We start from the raw sequence: 18,245 nt of genomic DNA on the forward strand, positions 1-18,245 counted from the left end.
AAATCTTTTAAAAAAAAATGTCTCTAAGCAAAATCAAAGGACCCTTTCAATTTCCATTGATCGGATCAGCTCCCTACATTTGGAGAAAAGGTGGTGTTACCAAAATGGTTCATGTATTCCGATCGTTATATCAAGATTTTGGACCAATTGTTGAATTATCGGCATTGGGAAAGAAGAGTGTTGTAATCTTTGATCCGGATATGTATTTACAAGTGCATAGAGCATGTGGATCGTGTCCATTTGGAGCTACGGACACACTGTGGATGTTACATGCCTACTTTGAGAATCGTAAGAAATTGGATTCTGGATTTATGAAGATGGATTATGGAAGTGGTGAGGAGTGGATTCGTGTGAGGAAGCCAATGCAGAAGGGTTTGTTTGTTCCAGAATCTTCTACGTATTATTCTGAACATTTGAATGAAGTTTGTCAAGATGCTTCCAGGTTGATTGTAATGGAAATGCAAAAGGGAAAATCATTGCATGAATTTTTACAGAGATTGAGCTTTGAAATGGTTTCTTATTCATTGTTGGGGAAGAGGATGGGCGCTTTGACAAATGATGAGCCATTGTTGAGAGCTACTATTAGATCAATTGAGTGTGCGAGTGCCATGATGATGAGTCCAATACAGGAATATAACATGACCTTGAATACTAGATTGTGGAAAGATTGGGTCAAGAGTGTAGATTACATGTTGGAAAGAACTGCTGAAATTATTGAAAATGCAATTCAGAGTAAGAGCAAAAAGTCATATATTGACATTTTGAGGGAAAATAATGAGTTGACAATGAGTCAAATTGTTTCAAATATTCCTGGATTAATGATGGCTGGATTTGAGACTGTGGCTTCAACTCTAAGTTGGACATTGATTCATTTGGCTCAAAATGAACATTGTCAAGCAATTTTATATGAGGAAATTCAAAGAGTTCTTGGAGATCGGCCATTCCAAAAGGATGACATTTCACACATGCCTTATTTGAAGAGTACCATTAGAGAAGTTCATCGTTTGACTCCAACTGCCTTTGCAATTCTCAGAAGAATGGACGAACCTGTAGTGATTGATAATTATGAAATCCCAGCTAAGGCATGGCTCTGTTTCAGCCCTGTTGGTATTTCAATGGATCCGAAATTTGTGGAATCTCCAGAAGAATTCAATCCTGGACGATATCTCAATAGAGTTGCAAGAGAGTGGCCACTTTTTGATCATCCACTGATGAGAGATGGTTTCGGATATGGTCCAAGAAAATGTTTGGTATGTTTTATTACAATTTGAAAATAATTTAATATTGACTATTTCATTAAGGGTTTCCGATTGGCTGAGATGGAAATTTGGACAGTCATTGTAACATTAATAAGAGATTATCAAATATCACTAGCTCCTGGTACTAAAAAATTCGATATTGTCAATCATGCTGCAACCTATCCATCTCCAACTCCTCAATTAATATTTAAAAAGAGAACCTAAATAGTGAAACTTGGTTCCAAAGCAATCTATTTATAAACGACCTATCTTATAAAAATTTACCAAATATTCTCATTCACATGATAGGTCAGTAAGAGAGAAGGCTGCCTCTTAATTTTTAAAATATTAATTTTTTTGCATTATACACTGATCCTACCATATACAACAAATAAACTTGAGTTGTAATTTCAATCAATTCATCATGAATTTCATCAAAGTTTGGTCTATTATTTGGATCCATATCAACACATTTCAATCCCAAATAACGAATCTTACTAGCTTGTTTGTTGTATCTGGAAAACTTGGAACCTGTAAATAAACTATCTAAAATAGCAGCTGTGTTAGGTTTGAATTCTGTTAGGAGTTTTTGCATTATGACTCCAAAGCTGTAAATATCCAAAGATCTATCAATTAACTCTGTGTTTTCTTGTCTATTTCTCAATTCTGGTGCAAAATAGTAGAATGGTATTTCGGATTTGATGTAAGAAACTATATCAGTTTTCTCAATATTTGGAGAAACATCAAAATCTGATAGTTCGACTTGGTGAATAATCTCTGAATCATTAATTCTAATCTTTTTGACCAACAAGTTGCTAGTTTTGATATCAAAATGAATGACATTCTTTGCATGTAAGTGTTTGAAAATATCCGAAACCTTAACAAGTGAGAATAATATTTGAAGAAGTTCTGAAAGTGTTGAGCCAGATGGAGCAGAGAAAGAATCCAATGCATCATCGAATAATCCAATCAATTCTCCTTCACTATTTGTTGAACTATTTGGAATGATATTTTCCATTTTCTTCAATTTACAAGAAATAATTTGAGCCATCATGTAGGTGAAATATTCTCTTTTAGATATAAAGCTAGTGAATTCAGTTTGTAAAACAAGATCAGCTTTAGATTCCAAACTAAATTGGAGATTATTCTTGAGGAATAGTTTTGGTAAAGTGTACATTGTAATGTAGTTTGCAAATGGCTCCATCTCTTCTTCAGTCAATAATTCTAATAATGATGCTACATCAACTCCGGAACCAAGTATTGCTTTGATATCTCCATTCGTTTTCTAACACATTATTATTCGAAAGTTCAGAGAAAATACAAACCTTAAAGTGATGAGCAATTAACAATCTTGTAATTTTGGGAAATCTTTTTCTTTCAGCTACTTGAATTGGTTTCTCTCCCTTTTAGTTATTGAAATAATTTAGTATATTCCATTAAAAAGAAACTTACTGGCTATTACACTATAGTTTCTAATAAAAAATTGAAAACTTACTGGCTATTTAAAATCATTTAACAATTAATTTCTAAATGTACATACACACTGAATTGTTGAGTGATTCTCGAATATTTTAATTATAACTTACCATCTTATTCATTGTGTAAACAAAACTAATCTTGATAACTTACATTCTAGTAAGAGTTAATAAATAAATTGAAATTAATTGAGAATACTTACACACTTTAAATAGTTAATAAATTCAAACAAATATTCAATATTCTATTCACTTACACACTGAAAATATTGTTATTTCTAATAGAAAATAAAACTTACTCCCTAATTCATCATCACTTATTCGAAACTTTAAAATTCCAACAATTACTTACTCCCTAAAAATCATATCACTCAAATACTTTAATTCCATTCAATACTTACTCCATTTTGGTAATCAATTTCTGGAAAACTTTTCAACAAGTATTTCACAACTTGAAATTGTTCATGTTCACATGCAATGTATAACAATGTCCTTCCCATATGTCTATTCTTTCTTTCGGGAATGAAAACATAAAGTAGAGATTCCAGATCATTGATTCTGCACAATTCTTCAACATTTCCATGTTTAATATGATAAACAGCTAGTAATGCATTATACATTTTGGGAAATATTTGAAAAGTTGTTATCCGTGGCTCCCATGAATTCCCTACTAGGAATCTAAATAGTGGATCACTTGGCATTCTGAAAGGATAATTTAATGGAAATTCAAATTTAAAATCAAAGGGTTCTTCCTAGGTTTCGAATAACAATTAAATTAGAATAATTTTGATCAAACTAACTTCATAAATTTTAAAAGAAACTGTCCATTCCGCAATATTTCCATCAGTAGCTTGTACAGAAAACCCATCATGTAATAGTTTTTTAATTTCAGTCAACTCTAACCCCACTCGTCGAAGCATTTTTTTATAATGGAAACTTTGTAATCAGTTCAACAGATCTTTAATAACAGGGAATATTGAAGAAGGCTTGTCAGTATTAGAATGATTCAATAGCGCAACTTTATCGAAAGCAATACAATTTATGTATTATTTGATTTGTAATTGATAAACATCGGAATTAGGATTTTCGCCAATTTTATGATGGATTTCATAGCTAGATGATATTTTTGATAGAATTTAAAAAAATGCGAAAAGCTTAAATAAAATTATTAAGGATTTATTTCATCATTATATTAGTTGATCCTCATCATGAAATCCTTTAAGCAAATGGAGCCCAACAAACAACACCTAGAGTGGTAGTTGTAGCAGCAGCTGTAGTCCACCACTTGTTAGTTGGAGCAGTGTAAACATAGTTAGCATAAACAACAGGACCAGAGCTTGAAGTAGCAAGATAATCAGTGAAAGCAGCAGTTGAAGTACCATCATCCCAAGTACCAGCACCAGAAGTATATGTCATTCCGAGAGGGAAGGTAATTGATTCAGCAGCTGGTAATATTGTTTGAATGAAAGTCTTTTCAGCAGCACTTTGAATCATTACGAGTTTGGCATCCGATCTCCAATACTTGCAAATATCAGACATTACACTCTTGGTGTAGCCTGAAACAAACTTGGTGTAAATATAACAACGACCAAGAGTGGCACTACAAGCAGTCTTACGAGCTGCACTATTTTCAACATAGGCTGGTGGTTGTGGATTGTATGGAGCAATAACACTGGCTGGACCCTTAATGGTACCAGTAGCATATTGTGAATCTCCGAAAACACCAAAGGAAATGGAATCTTCTGTTACATCACCTTCAACAGTCAATGAGTAGGTAAAGCTTGAACCCTTAGCAATTGTGTAGACTCCTGGAGCACTTTCAAAGGAGAAACTGTCCTTGTTGGTAATTGGTTCTACACCTAGATAGACAGGGAAGTATGGATTGTAATTATAGAAGGCATCTTGATTATAACCAGAGGCCATAGCCAAAGAGAACTTCTTGACACCACTTGGAGCACTTGATGCAACAGCAACTGTGTAATTGAATTGAGATCTGACCCAATTGGTAGACAAAATATTCTTGATAACAGATGTAGTCTTTCCCTTATAAGTGACAGTCATACCACTGTTTGCAAGTGGAACCAAAGTCTTGGTTTGGGAAGATGTGACTGTGTTACATGAGTTATCTACAACCAATTGGTAGACATTGGCAAGATTATTCCAATCGACATAGAGTGGATTGTTGGTATCATAGTTCATTCTTTGAATTTGAACTTTACCCAAAGCACTTGTCAAACCAACACCAATACCAATAGCTAATTGTCTCCAATTCCAAATACCAGTACCAGCATACTTGCTAACTTCAGCATTTGTGGAAACACCAGGAGACCAGGAATTAAGATCTGCTGATCTCAAAGTAGCTTCAGAACATGGATTACATCTACTACGAGAATCATTCCAAAGGCAGTTTGAGCAGTTCATTCCAGGGAATCTGTTTGATTTACAATAATTTGGAACAGAACCATATCTGAGAGGGTTGGCAGAGAAGGAGCTAGTACATCCACTACAACTACAAGGTTCTGTGGATTCACCGTCAGTTACGTGAATAATCATCTTGTTTACGATACTCTTTCTACCATAGCTTACCATTTGGTCAATAGCAGCATTAATACCAGCAATTGAACCAGTTCCTGACTTTAATTGGGAAGCAGAGCTAATCTTGGACAAGACAACATCAACACTAGTACCACTGTTAACTTGGAGGTGAGTAGTAATGCTTGAGGCAAACTGAATGATACCAATGTTTGTTCCAGTTGGTGAGATGTTGGAACCGAATCCCCTAGTAACGTTACCCATAAAGCTCTTCATCTTGATCCAATTTTCATCAGAAATAGAACCACTACCATCGAGGACAAAGATAATGTCCATATCAAGAGAACAAGTACAACTGGTGTATTGAACTGTTACAGTAGCACTTGATGAAGTACCATCTTGATCAGAAACAATAGTATATTCGAATTGGATAGAATCACAACTGTTGGCAACTGGTTTCACTCTAATAACTTGACTATTAGCAGGATCGTTTGGATTCAAAATAGTTGGAGTACCACTGGCACAATATCCAGTTGGACATGAGATACTAGCAAACTTGAAAGTACCACCAAGAGAATCATAATCGTTCGACAACAAGGTACTAACAGAAATGTCAACTTGGGCATTATACTTGGTAGAAACTACGTCATTGACAGCGATTGGAGGAGAAGCAAGAGGAGTAATAGTAATATTTGCAGAAACAGTAACTGGAGCATCAACATCACTATCGCTAACACCAACAATGAACCAACAAGATGAACCAACAAAGGTTGTTTGTCTGAGGAAGCTAATCTTATTGGAGACAACAGAGATTGAAGAAACCAGAGTAGAAGTACAGGTACCTGTGTTTGTAATTGAAGTAAGCTTTAACTTGTCAGCAGTGTCAGCATCATAAGCATTAGAAACAGCCAAATAGTCAATAGTTTGTGCAACGTTGGTAGCTCTGCTTACAGAGTAAATATGGTTATAACTTGGAGCAACTGGAGCAGTATTTGGTTGATTTACGATAATCTTACAAGAAACTGTTTGACCAGCAGTATTAGAATAAGAATAAGTAGCATAACAGTTATCATTGATGCAGGAACGAGTACTATCTGCAGTATAAGTCCACTTGCTTGAAACCTTTGCAATTGTACCAACCTTAAGATTTGCAGTAGAGACAAGATTGATAGAGGCTGGTTCTGAGCCAGAAACCTTTACGAGAGCCAATCTCAAAGAATCTTCGAATTGATTAGCAGCATCATTCTTAGTGGCAGAAATGTAATAGTCGATACAGTTGAGAGCTGAACCAACAATGTTGATTGTATAAATGTAAGATGTTGTGAGTTGACCGTCTGTGAGGTAAACGTAGAATTGTTGGGTACCAATGAAAGAATTTGCATAAGTAAACTTGACTGATCCGTCAGTGTTCAAAACTACAGATGTACCAGAATTTTGATTTGGCAAGAGAGCAACTGAGGCAACAGTGACAGAATCACCATCAGCATCACTAGCACCAACCAAGAGATTGTTCAAGATTGTTGTTGGATTTGAGTAATTTCTAGTAACATTGGCAGTCTTGGAAGTACCTTGTGGTGGAGTATTGGTAATTGTAACAGAAACTTGTCCTGAAGTACTGAGTGGACCATCAGTACAAGAATAAGAGAAGGAATCAGAGACAGTGTAAGCAGATCCATCACTTGGTGTGTTGGTGTAGGTGATAGAGGTAGATGGTTGATATGTAAAACTACCCAAAGAAGAATCAGTAACAACAACACTTCCCAATGAACCTTGAGTAACACCAGAAAATGTGAGAGGATCACTGTTTGGATCAGAACACTTTGAAAGAATATTAGTGAATGAGGCAACATTTCTCCACAAAACAGTAGCTGAAGTTGATTGAGCAGATGGAGCATCATTTGTATAAGTAATAGTTACAGTAACAAAGCTTGAAGTAGTAACTGAATCACTAATAGCATACTTGAAAGTATCAACACCAGCTCCAAGAGCAGAATTATCCTTGTAGGTAACACTCTTCTTATCAGCACTTAATGTGAGAGAGGCAGATCTAGTAGATGAAACACTATCAATACTGCTAATGTAAATATCATCACCATTGGTATCGACATCATTAGCAAGTAAATTGAGAACAAGAGTCTTATTTCTCCAGTGTGTTGAGTAAGTATCAGCAACAGCAACTGGAGCAGTGTTAGTGAGTGCAATAGAGACAGTTTGGGTGACAGTTTGAGCGCCATCTGTAATCTTGAATTGGAATGAGGTAGAAAGAACTTGATTAGCAGGAGGAACAAACTTTACAACACCACTACTGACAGCAGTGAGAGTACCAACAGCTGGTTGAGAATAGTATGACACAGAGAGACTATCACCATCAGCATCCCTGGCATCAGCTAGCAAATTAATATTGAAACCAGATTGGACATTTCTCCAATGATTACTAAATGTTTGATCGCTTGATGTTGGAGCATAATTTTGGAGATTAATAGTTACAGTTTGAGTTGCTGAGCTATCAAGACCATCTGAAACAGAATAAGTGAAAGTTTGTTGAACCAAGTTGCCAGTTGGGTTGACAAAAGTAAAGGTCTTCTTATCACCTGAAAGAGTGAGTGTGCCAACAGATGGAGTTGTGAAAGCATTAACAGTCAATTTGGTAGTATCAGCCGAGTCACTATCGGTTGGTTTAAGAGCATCAGTTCTATCAATAATTGGAATTGTAATAGTATAGTTACTAAAGTGGACAGTAAGAGGAATATTATAAGCAACAGGAATACTATTACTAATTACAATTGGGAATGTAGCACTAGAGGCAGTCCAACCGTCAGTGAAAGCTACTGTGAATGTATCAGTTCCCTTCCATGGAGAAGTTAACTTGTAGGTAACTGTATTGGATGACCCAAGAACAACGGTACCTTGATTACCATTCTTTGTGATGGAAGTAACATTAACAGCATCATTTTCAGCGTCAGTGAATCTGGAATTCAAATTAATTGTTGCTGTAGTGTCATAAACAGCTCTCCAATGATAATTGAAAGCTTGAGTATCAACGGATGGAACAGTGTTGATAACAGTGACTGAAATGGTTCCAGAAACTGTTTCCTTGCCATCAGATACAATGAAAGTAACAGTATCAACCTTTCCTACAAATCCACTAGTTGGAGTGTAAATGATATTACCACCACTCTTAACAATAGTACCTTGAACAGCAGGAATGGTACTAAAGCTTGAAATAGTGAGAGAATCACCATTACTATCACTTGAACCACCAATAACATTGAAAGTAACACCAGACTTGGCAACCTTCCAAACAACGCTTGAAGTATAACTAGTGGTTGTTGGTTTACTATTGGTTACAAGAATGAAAATCTTACCAGTGGTTGTGGTAACACCATCAGAGATAACATATGTCAAAGTATCATTACCAAGAGGAGCAGTATTTGGATAGTAAACAATCTTATTGCCACTAATGATTGGAGCTTGTGTTGCCAAAGAACCATAAACTGAACTAATAGTGAGTGGATCACTTTCAGCATCAACATCATTGGCCAAGGCATCAATAACAATAGAAGCAGTATTCCAGTGAACAGAGAGATAATCACTGTTAGCAACTGGAGCAGTATTAGTAACTTTGAGTGTAACAGTATTACTAACATCACCATTTGAGGCACCATCAGTAACTACATAACGGAAAGAGGTTGTACCAGTAAAGGTAGAACCTGGTGCAGAAATAGTTACAGAAGTGGTATCCTTTCTTTGAACAGTTCCTGATGCAAGTTCATTAACAACAGACTTTAAGGAGATTGGATCAGAGTTTGGATCAGCATCAGCTGTTGCCAAGGCAAGGACATTCAAATCAAAGCTTCTATAATTTCTCCAAGTAATTTCATATGATTTAGCAGAAACAACAGGAGGAGTATTAGTAACTTGAACAGTGAAAGAAGCAGTAGCATTCTTCAATCCATCAGATACAATATATGTTGCTTGAACTGTACCAATTGTTGAGGTTGGTGTGTAGGTGGCAACATTTGAAGCAATTGAGAGAGAACCAACTGGAACACTACCAGGATAGGTTGTCAAATAACCACTATCGGCACTATCCGCATCAGCAATTAATGGACCAAGATTGACAGTAGCAGTATTTCTCCAGTGAACTGGAGTAGAAGCAGCTTGAGCAGTTGGAGCGTTATCATAGACGTTCATATAGAAAGTGAGAGAACTGGTACCTGCACCATTATTATATGAAAATACGAATTTTTCTTCACCAGTAAAACCAACAGCAGGTTTGTAATTGAAATTCTTCAAGTCATCCAAAACATTTACAGTACCTCCCTTGTTTGGAGCAACGTTCAAAATCTTGTTCAATTCAAGAGTACCGTATGAAGTGATATTATCAAAAGCATAGAAATCTTGTCCTACCAAACTCTTTCTCCAGTGAACATCAAAGTATTTTTCTTCAGCAGATGGAACAACACTTCTAATATCTACAGTTACAGTAGCAACAGCTGACTTAATCAAACCGTCATAAATTTGATAAGTAAAAGTATCAATACCAGTTTGAGTAACCAAAGCAGGAGATGGGAAGTACTTGATCTTCTTATTGGAACTATCAATGGTAACAGCACCAGAACCAAATCTTGTTGATGCACCAACATTACTGACAACCAAATATGCAGAATCATCAGTATCAGAATCAGTTGCCAAACTAACAGCCTCAATAGTAATACCTGTTTGAACATTAGCACCATAGTATGTAACTGAAATATCAGCAGCAGTTGGTGGGTTGTTGTATGAGGTTGTAGTTAAGGTCTTTGTAGAGCTATCCAAACCATCGGTCAATGTAGCAGTACAAACAGCAGTTCCAGTAAAGCTTGAAGAAGCAAAATTGACAACTTTAACAGCTCCAGATGCAACTGTAGAACAACCAGTACCTGTAACAGAGAGAGTGAGACTGTCACCATCACCATCGGTTGGAGTATTGTAAACATTATAAGTAACACCACTAGCAGCAGTTCTCCAGTGAACAGTTTGAACTTGAGCATCAATGTTTGGTACATTGTTATTTGTAACTGTAACAAAAACAGTGGCAGTATTTGAGTTCAAAGCACCATCAGTAGCCTTATAAGTGAATTGATTAACACCAGTAGTAGGAGAAGAACCAAGGGTATATCTAATAAGATTATTATTCTTTTCAATGGTACCTTTGGCAGGTTGAGTGAAAGTATCAACTGAGAGGGTATCAGAATCAGCATCAACATCATTAGCCAAAACATTAATGTCGATATTAGTAGATTTCCAGTGAACAGAGATGGTATCATTACTTGCAACAGGAGCATTATCCTTAATAGTTACATAAACAGTAGATGTACCTTGCGAAATACCATCAGTAATAGTGTAGGTGAATGAATCAGAACCAACAAATCCTTTAGTTGGAGTATAGATAGCTTTGCCGTTAGATTTTAAGGTTGAACCAGAGGTAGCTGAGGAAACAGATTGAAGACTGATAGAATCAGAATCAGCATCTGTGCATCCAGACAAAACATCAATAGTAATACCAGTTGACCATACGGACCAGTGAGCTTCAATATTCTTAACTGTTGCTGTTGGAGCAGTATTCTTAACAGAGACAACAAATGTACCTGTCTTACTAACCCAACCATCAGTGAATTTAGCAGTGAAAGAGGAATCACCCAAAACTGGGCTATCTGGAAGAGTCCAATTAACCTTATCGGAAGAAATACTTGGAGTACCATAAGTAGTAGCACCAGTAGTCAAACTGAATGTAATAGCATCATTATCAGCATCAGTTACTGCAGATAAAACATCAATCAAGGTAGATTTTTGAGTCCAATGAATATTGGTTGGGAAGACTGTAACAACAGGATCGTTATTCAAAATGTTAATAGTCCAGTCAACTGATTTAGTCAACAAACCATCAGTGAAAGTAATAGTAACAATACTTGCACCAGTATAACCTTGTTGACCAACAAAAGTAACCATATTACCAGAGAAAGTTGCAGAGCCACCAACATTAACAGAAACTGTCTTGACAGTTACAGTGTCTTCATTGTCAGCGTCATTAGCACCACACATTACGACAGCATCACGAGTATAACCAGAAACAACTACGTCAAAGTGCTTGTTTTCAGTAACAGCATTAGCAGTTGGTGCTTGATCATAGACATTAAGATTGACTTGAACTTGAGAAGTACTAGCACCATCAGTAATGGTTACATTGAATGTATCAGCGCCCAAATAATTGTTTTGTTGAGTGTATTTGACATTTGGAATTGTAGAAGCATCACCGTTATTGATAGCAACTGAACCCTTAGAAGGAGTTGAAGTTGAAAGAATTGAGAGAGAATCTCCATCAGCATCGAGCGGTTGAGGAGTAGAGAACATATCAATAGTGGTACCACCAGTTTTTTGAGTAGACCAGTGAATATTCTTATTAATGACTTGATCTTGAGGAACATTATTATTGGTAACAATAAGTGTAACAGATGAAGAAGCACTCTTGGTAACATCATCGGTAGCAATATAGGTAATTTCTTGCGTACCAACAGATGCAGCAACAGGAGAAAAGACAATAGCCTTTCTTTGAGCATCAATAGAAACTGATCCCTTGAAATCAGCAGCTTTGCTAACAGTATCAACAAAGAGAGCATCATTGTTTGGATCCTTATCGTTTGCCAAAACATTCAATTGGTTATCACTTGACTTCCAGTGGAAAGTATAAGAGTCAGCAACTGGAAGAGGAGCATCATTTCTAAGAGTGACAACAACATTGGCAACAGTTTCCTTTCCATAGTCAGAAACAGTGTATGTGAAAGTTGTTTCACCAGAATACTTTTCAGATGACTTGGATGTGAAAACAAGAGCATCAGTACCATCAGCAAGTTGAGTACGAGTAACAACACCCTTTGATGGTTGAGTGAAGCTAGCAATATGAAGTGGGTCAGAATCAGCATCAACATCATTTGACAATACATTAATAGTAACTGAAGCATCATTCCAGTGAACAGAAGCAGTATCATCAACAGGAGCTGGAGCAGCATTAGTAACTTGCACAGTGACTGTTCCTTGATTTGATTCATCTAAGCCATCAGTAGTAGTGTAAGTAAATGTAGTGGTACCAGTGAAACCATTGTTTGGTTTAAAGAGAACCTTTTTACCACCTTCAAAACTGGAAACTTGACCAGCAGTTGGTTGAGTCAATGTCTTGATAACCAAAGTATCATAATCACCTGGATTGATATCTTGGTCATTATTCAAAACTTCAATAACAACACTTCTATTCCAAGATACAGACACAGCATCATTGTTAGCAATAGGAGCATCATTGACAACATTAACAGTGACAGTAGCATAATTAGAGAGAGCACCTTCATCATCAACAATAGAATAAGTAAAGGTGTCAACATATGTTTGGTTGAGAGCAGCATAGGTAACAAATCTGTTATTTGGTGAAATGTCAACAGTAATACCTTGAGTAGAAACAGTTGCAAGATCATATTGAATAGCATCACTATTTGGATCATAATCATTACTGATCAATTCAAATTTACCAACTAAACCCTTAGAAACTTTAACAATATCGTCAACAGCAACAGGAGCGATATTTTTAACACCAACAATCAAATAACCAGTTACAGTGAAAATGCCTGTAGTTGATCCATCCTTGTTAGAATTTTTAACCTTGTATGGAGCAACATCGGTACCAGTGAAATCAGCTGGAGGAGTATAAGTCACATTCTTATCATCAATCTTCTTGATCTTACCACCATTTTCAGTGGACAATTCATCAAAATCGAGCAAGAGATAATCATTGGAAGCACTATAATCATTAGCAACAACATCAACAGTGATTGGAACATTCTTATCGCACAAAACAGTATCATTAACAGCAACTGGAGCGACAGGAATAACATTAATAGTAACAGTACTTGTTACTGTATCAATATCATCAGTAATTCTAAGCTTGAAAGATTCACTATAAATTACACCATCTTCAGGAGTGTAAACCATGGTATAACTATTCTTTTTAACATTGTAAAAATCTTGGGTTGGATAATTGACTTGAGTAATTGTGGATTGTTCCAAGAATTGGAAGGTACCACGAGTTGGCTTGGTCAACAAGGAAACGGTAACAGTATCTAACATATCAGCATCAGTGTATGTCAAATCCAATTGGTTATCCTTTGAATTCTTTGGAACATTGAGAATTCTATCAGCATTATTTGGTGGAGTATTGACAACTTTCAAGAAAACATAACTGCTTGAAGTAGTTGGACCATCAGTAATTGTATATTCAAAGGCATCAGTCAAAGCTTCAACCTTTGCAGGTGGAATGTAACTGAGATAGGTAGCATCTGAGGAAGTGATAACAGTACCAGCACTACCAGTACCAGATGTTGATGCAACAATAGTAATATTATCACCATTAATATCATAATCATTTTCCATAACTCTGAGGATAGTCTTGGCATTCTTTGGAACAGTGTAAGTATCTGGATCAGCAACAGGTGGATCATTTTCAACATTAATAGTAATGAGAGCACTAACAATAGCATTACCATCAGAAACGGTATAGTTGAATTGATCTTGAGCATTGAAACCATATTTTGGAGTGTAGTATACATATTTAGTGTCAAAAGTAACAACAGCTTCTGGAACTTGAGAAGCTGTAATACCAACAACAGTCAATTCGTCATTATCTGGATCAGTAATGAAAGCACCGTTATCAGTAACATAAGCAAAAATGTCAATACTGTTCTTTTTGCTATTCTTACTAACAGTGAGTGTAATATCAACCAATTCAGGTGGACGATTCAAAACTTCTACATGAACATTTGCTGAAGAAATCATATAACCATTAGTTACATAATATTGGAAGGTTTCATTTCCAGCAAAAGAGCCTTTTGAAGTATAAACTAGTGTCTTACCATCCTTCAAAGAAACTGTACCAGAAGTAGGTTGAGTAACGTTAACGAGAGTTAAATTCAATGATTTTGGATCAGCATCGTTAAGAAGTGGATATATTGTGATTGGGTAACGTTTGTAGACTTGAATATAATCCTATTAGTTGTGGGTATTCAGAAAGTTGACATTTAGACATGCATGAATATAATGATGATAAACACAACAAATTCGAAATACTATGAATTACTTACGTCTTTTGCGTCAGGAGCAGAGACTCCAGCAGAGACTGTAACCATGACAATAGTAACAACAACACTCGCAACAACCATTGCAGAAATGATAGCACCAACCTGACAAGGCTTTAGTTTATGTTTTAATAATCAAAACTTACAATTGTTTGAGTAATTGTGTTTCCTTTCTATATAGTCAAAGATGATGAAGAAACATAAAGGTCAACAATCAGCATGGACCAAAAATTACGTGAGCGCATTAATCAAAACAAGTTAGAATGTCAAATCACCGAGGGATAATACTACAACAACAACATACCAACAAGGATACATTCACGCCAAAGCCTGAAGTACCAACAGTAGAGTTGGTGAAAATAACTTGGCCACCAGCAGGCATCTTGTTTGTTTTTTTTAAGAGAATGTTTTTTATAATGGGTGAGGATGGCACACATGAAATACCAATACAAAGCCTTTCATCACACGCCAATCTGTATCGAAAGAGAGGAGGATATTGAATATCGAAATGAGCGTTCTAGTGCTCTGTTGTTGGCCTTCTTTGAAAGTTTGTGTGTTTGTAATTAGCTTCATTGCCGAATAAATTTTATGAATTTGTCGCACAACTTGACAAAAAAACAGACATGGTGACATTTTGATAATTAATGTAGTAGAGTGATGGGTAACATCATACCATTTCAATACAGTCTAATCTTTAATAGACAACATGACAAGTAGAATATATTCGAATATTTTATTGAGGAACGAATTGGGGATTCGAGTCATCTAGATTTGAAATATAGATGGTGTTTACTTTATCTTGATTTATTACTTACTCTACATCTTCTACTACAATTTATGTTGGCAACAATACACAATACACGAATCATGCCATAATATTTTCATGACTCGAAGGCATTGAGGTTAGAGCGGAAGAGTTTTAAGTGTAAGGAGTCTGGATCTGGTGATGGTTTGTAGAATAGTTGGTTGTTGTGAATTTTGCCTATTTTAATAATTACATAAAAGGAAATAGGCAAACTTCCGTTTTACATTCAAAGCAGTTTATTCCAAAGAGGTTCTTTATCAGAAACGGAATGGTAGAAATTTTAGGTCAGTATTCAAAATTTTGTAACATTCAAATTTCATTTATTTGCACCATCTACAGTTTAGTTTAGGGTTAGGCAACGAATGACGGAGAGTGAGGGAGATCCTGTCTCAATGATAAATTTGTTACCTGTGAATGAGAACCTAGGTTTTGAAAGTACCTTACTACTTTCATTCAGTTCAGCAGGGAAGGAATAGGATAAGTTGGACTGTTCATTTTCAACAACTTGTGATAGGCATTTGCATTAAATGTGTCAATAACACTCAATGTACCTCCAACAATTACAATCATTACTTCAGCAGAGTTGGAATTTGCCAATTTGTAACAAAAATCATAATTTCCTTTGTTTGTGAATTGAAAGTTGTATAAACATCTGCAGTATTATTGATTGGTGTAGAGATTGTTGAAACATTAACAAGCTGATCTCACACAACAATTCGAAAGCTCTCCAAGATGCTTTACGAACACCAACATTGGTGATTAATCCATAGGTTCCTGAGAAGACTTTAGATTGTTGACCTCCCTCTTCGAAAATATCAGAAACACACCAAAAACTGAAAATGTCAACCAAGCCATGAATGTATGGTGCTGGAAAGGCTGTATCTTGATAAAAATTTGATCCTCCTCCATTTTCTAATCCAGCATTCCATTCAGTGTAATAAAGTGGATAATTCCCAGCTTCCGTTCTGGTTTTTCTATTGGCATTTCACATAAAATCTCTCTTAACGGGGAAGATATCAGTTGGATATTCATGTGTTGATATAAAATCAAGTGGAATATTTGCTTTTTTGTGAATTCATTATTTGAGTCTGGTGACAATATTGATCTAATATTCAAAATAAATACCACAGCTCCAAATAATATAATATCCACTCAAACTTGCAACTCTTTCATCAAATCCATGCTCATTAATTGCTTGAACTCGTTAATGAGAAGTAACAAACAATCCATCTCCCCTATTCCAAGAGCTGTTGACAGAGACCAGTTTTTTGAGTTTAAAGTGGTGTCTGAACAACAACTTGATTAATAATTTAAAGGACATTGACAGTTTGTTTTTATTAAGATATACAGAGAGAAGGTAGAGAGAAGAACAGTGAAAAGGGAAATGAGAAATTCAAAAAGTTTACAAAATCATGCATTTGCCACCAGTCTTCTTTGCTGATTTGTTATCTTGCTTGAATCTTTCAGGATGCAAAACAACAGTGATGGCCAAATTGAAACATTCCTTCAAACCAACTTGTGTCTTGGCCGAACATTCACAGTAAGAAATACAGTTGACTTCCTTTGACATTTGTTCACCCATTTCCTTAGTTATTGGTGTAAGACCTTGTTCTTTCAATTTCTTTAAAGTGGCATCGTGTTCTCTCATGTCAACCTTCAAACCACACAAAATAATTGGAACAGCTGGACAGTGCTTACGCAATTCTGGAATCCAACGATCCTTAATGTTAGTGAATGATGATGGTTGAACAACTGAGAAACAAGCAATGAAAATTTCTGTATCTGGATAAGACAATGGTCTCAAACGACTATTTTCAATTGTTCATCATCATTAAAATTATTAAATCAAATGGATAGAGTTAATTCACAACATTTAATATTAATATAGTAGAGAGATGGTGTAGTGTGTTAATAGTGAAGAAGAGGTGTCAAACAAATTATTATTAGAATCAAGTATGAAACTATTCGAATATTATTATTCTAAAACTTACTCATAACTGTAAAATGTTGAAGGTTGTTAATATAATGAATAGAAATATAATACATACTCTTCTTGACCAGCTGTATCCCACAAACCTAATGACACTGTATGATTTTCATACATGACATTGGCACAATAGTTATCAAAAACAGTTGGAACATATTCTAAAGTGGTGTTATTAGAAAGTCGTCATATTTTAAAAGCATGGTAATTAAAAGGATATCAGAAATTGATAGTATCATAACAAGATGAAGTGTAGGACTATGCATAAACAAGAAATTGTTTGTTAGAAACTTACCAGTTGGGAAGGAATCAGTACTGTAACTAATTAACATGGAAGTTTTACCGACAGCACCATCACCTATAGTGGAAAATAATTATTTGTTATTAGAATGGTTGTTGTTGTTGTTTTGATGGTTAGTCATAAGGTTTAGTTGTTTAAAGTGGAAAGTGGTTGATGGTGGTTTGATGTTTAGTTTACATTAATCATGATTGTGTTTTAGAGGTGAAAGAATATTCGTTATGAATGTGAAAGATTATCGCGAAAGTCATGGATAGGGTTGAAATTGTTGTTGTTGTGGTTAGAAAGTGTAGAAATTTAACCAGAAAGTGTACGAAACAATATTCGAAAAGGATCAAGTAAGAGAAAGCATCAAGTAATAATGATGGAAAGAAGAAGAAAATTTGTTATCATAATCAGATGGTAGAATTAAAAAATTCGAAACAAAACGGAATAATTAGAAACTAGACTAAACTTTTACATACCAACAACTACACATTTAATATTAGTATCCATTCTTTATATACAAAATCTATAGACAAAACTTTAATGATGGATTTGTTTCTATGTACGTACTCTCGAGAAAAAATCTAAGAGGGGTAGATTCGGTTTATTTTTTCTAGCTTGATTGCTGCCAAAAGTCAGAAGGTAACTGAGAACTAAAGGAATGATGTGTGATGGCCAGACGTGCGAACATTGAACTATAAAGTAATGGAAAAAAAGAAGGTATTCTATTGAGGAAGGAACTGTGAAATGAAGAATATTACAAATTTCCA

The 18,245-nt window shown here is 35.4% G+C and overlaps 4 protein-coding genes across 4 annotated transcripts; 1 reads left to right on the forward strand and 3 right to left on the reverse strand.

Moving 5' to 3' along the window:
* Nucleotides 1-34: 34 nt before the first annotated feature.
* Nucleotides 35-1,463, forward strand: NAEGRDRAFT_79810 (uncharacterized protein; the record flags this gene model as incomplete). The annotated part of the gene is made up of 2 exons (XM_002676837.1): nt 35-1,250; nt 1,302-1,463. The coding sequence occupies exons 1-2, from the start codon at nt 105-107 to the stop codon at nt 1,461-1,463; spliced, it is 1,308 nt and encodes a 435-aa protein (XP_002676883.1). The 5' UTR covers nt 35-104.
* Nucleotides 1,464-1,578: 115 nt separating this feature from the next.
* NAEGRDRAFT_49186 (uncharacterized protein) lies at nt 1,579-2,442 on the reverse strand (the record flags this gene model as incomplete). Its single annotated transcript, XM_002676945.1, has 1 exon — nt 1,579-2,442. The coding sequence occupies one exon, from the start codon at nt 2,440-2,442 to the stop codon at nt 1,579-1,581; it is 864 nt and encodes a 287-aa protein (XP_002676991.1).
* Nucleotides 2,443-3,874: 1,432 nt separating this feature from the next.
* Nucleotides 3,875-14,785, reverse strand: NAEGRDRAFT_79811 (uncharacterized protein; the record flags this gene model as incomplete). The annotated part of the gene is made up of 10 exons (XM_002676946.1): nt 3,875-7,063; nt 7,454-7,761; nt 9,565-10,167; nt 10,651-10,960; nt 11,048-11,374; nt 11,519-12,157; nt 12,737-14,314; nt 14,410-14,508; nt 14,550-14,576; nt 14,708-14,785. 10 exons carry the CDS (start codon nt 14,783-14,785, stop codon nt 3,932-3,934), a joined length of 7,101 nt encoding a protein of 2,366 aa, XP_002676992.1. The 3' UTR covers nt 3,875-3,931.
* A 1,735-nt stretch (nt 14,786-16,520) lies between these two features.
* On the reverse strand, nt 16,521-18,079 carry NAEGRDRAFT_79812 (rho family small GTPase). Its single transcript, XM_002676947.1, has 6 exons — nt 18,046-18,079; nt 17,955-18,001; nt 17,488-17,550; nt 17,257-17,353; nt 17,200-17,205; nt 16,521-17,016 (listed from the first exon to the last, which is right to left on the reverse strand). Exons 2-6 carry the CDS (start codon nt 17,983-17,985, stop codon nt 16,611-16,613), a joined length of 603 nt encoding a protein of 200 aa, XP_002676993.1. The 5' UTR covers nt 17,986-18,001; nt 18,046-18,079; the 3' UTR covers nt 16,521-16,610.
* Nucleotides 18,080-18,245: the final 166 nt, after the last annotated feature.

Source organism: Naegleria gruberi (assembly GCF_000004985.1).
Source record: "Naegleria gruberi genomic scaffold NAEGRscaffold_25, whole genome shotgun sequence".
Lineage (NCBI taxonomy): Eukaryota > Heterolobosea > Eutetramitea > Acrasida > Naegleriidae > Naegleria > Naegleria gruberi.

Bases quoted from the DNA above. Each gene is read 5' to 3' on its own strand.
- NAEGRDRAFT_79812 (XM_002676947.1), bottom strand. From the start codon at position 17,985: ATGGATACTAATATTAAATGTGTAGTTGTTG. The intron at 17,551-17,954 runs GTATGTAAAAGT...TTTCCACTATAG, and splicing joins TATTAAATGTGTAGTTGTTG to GTGATGGTGCTGTCGGTAAA. The intron at 17,354-17,487 runs GTAAGTTTCTAA...ACACCACTTTAG, and splicing joins TACTGATTCCTTCCCAACTG to AATATGTTCCAACTGTTTTT.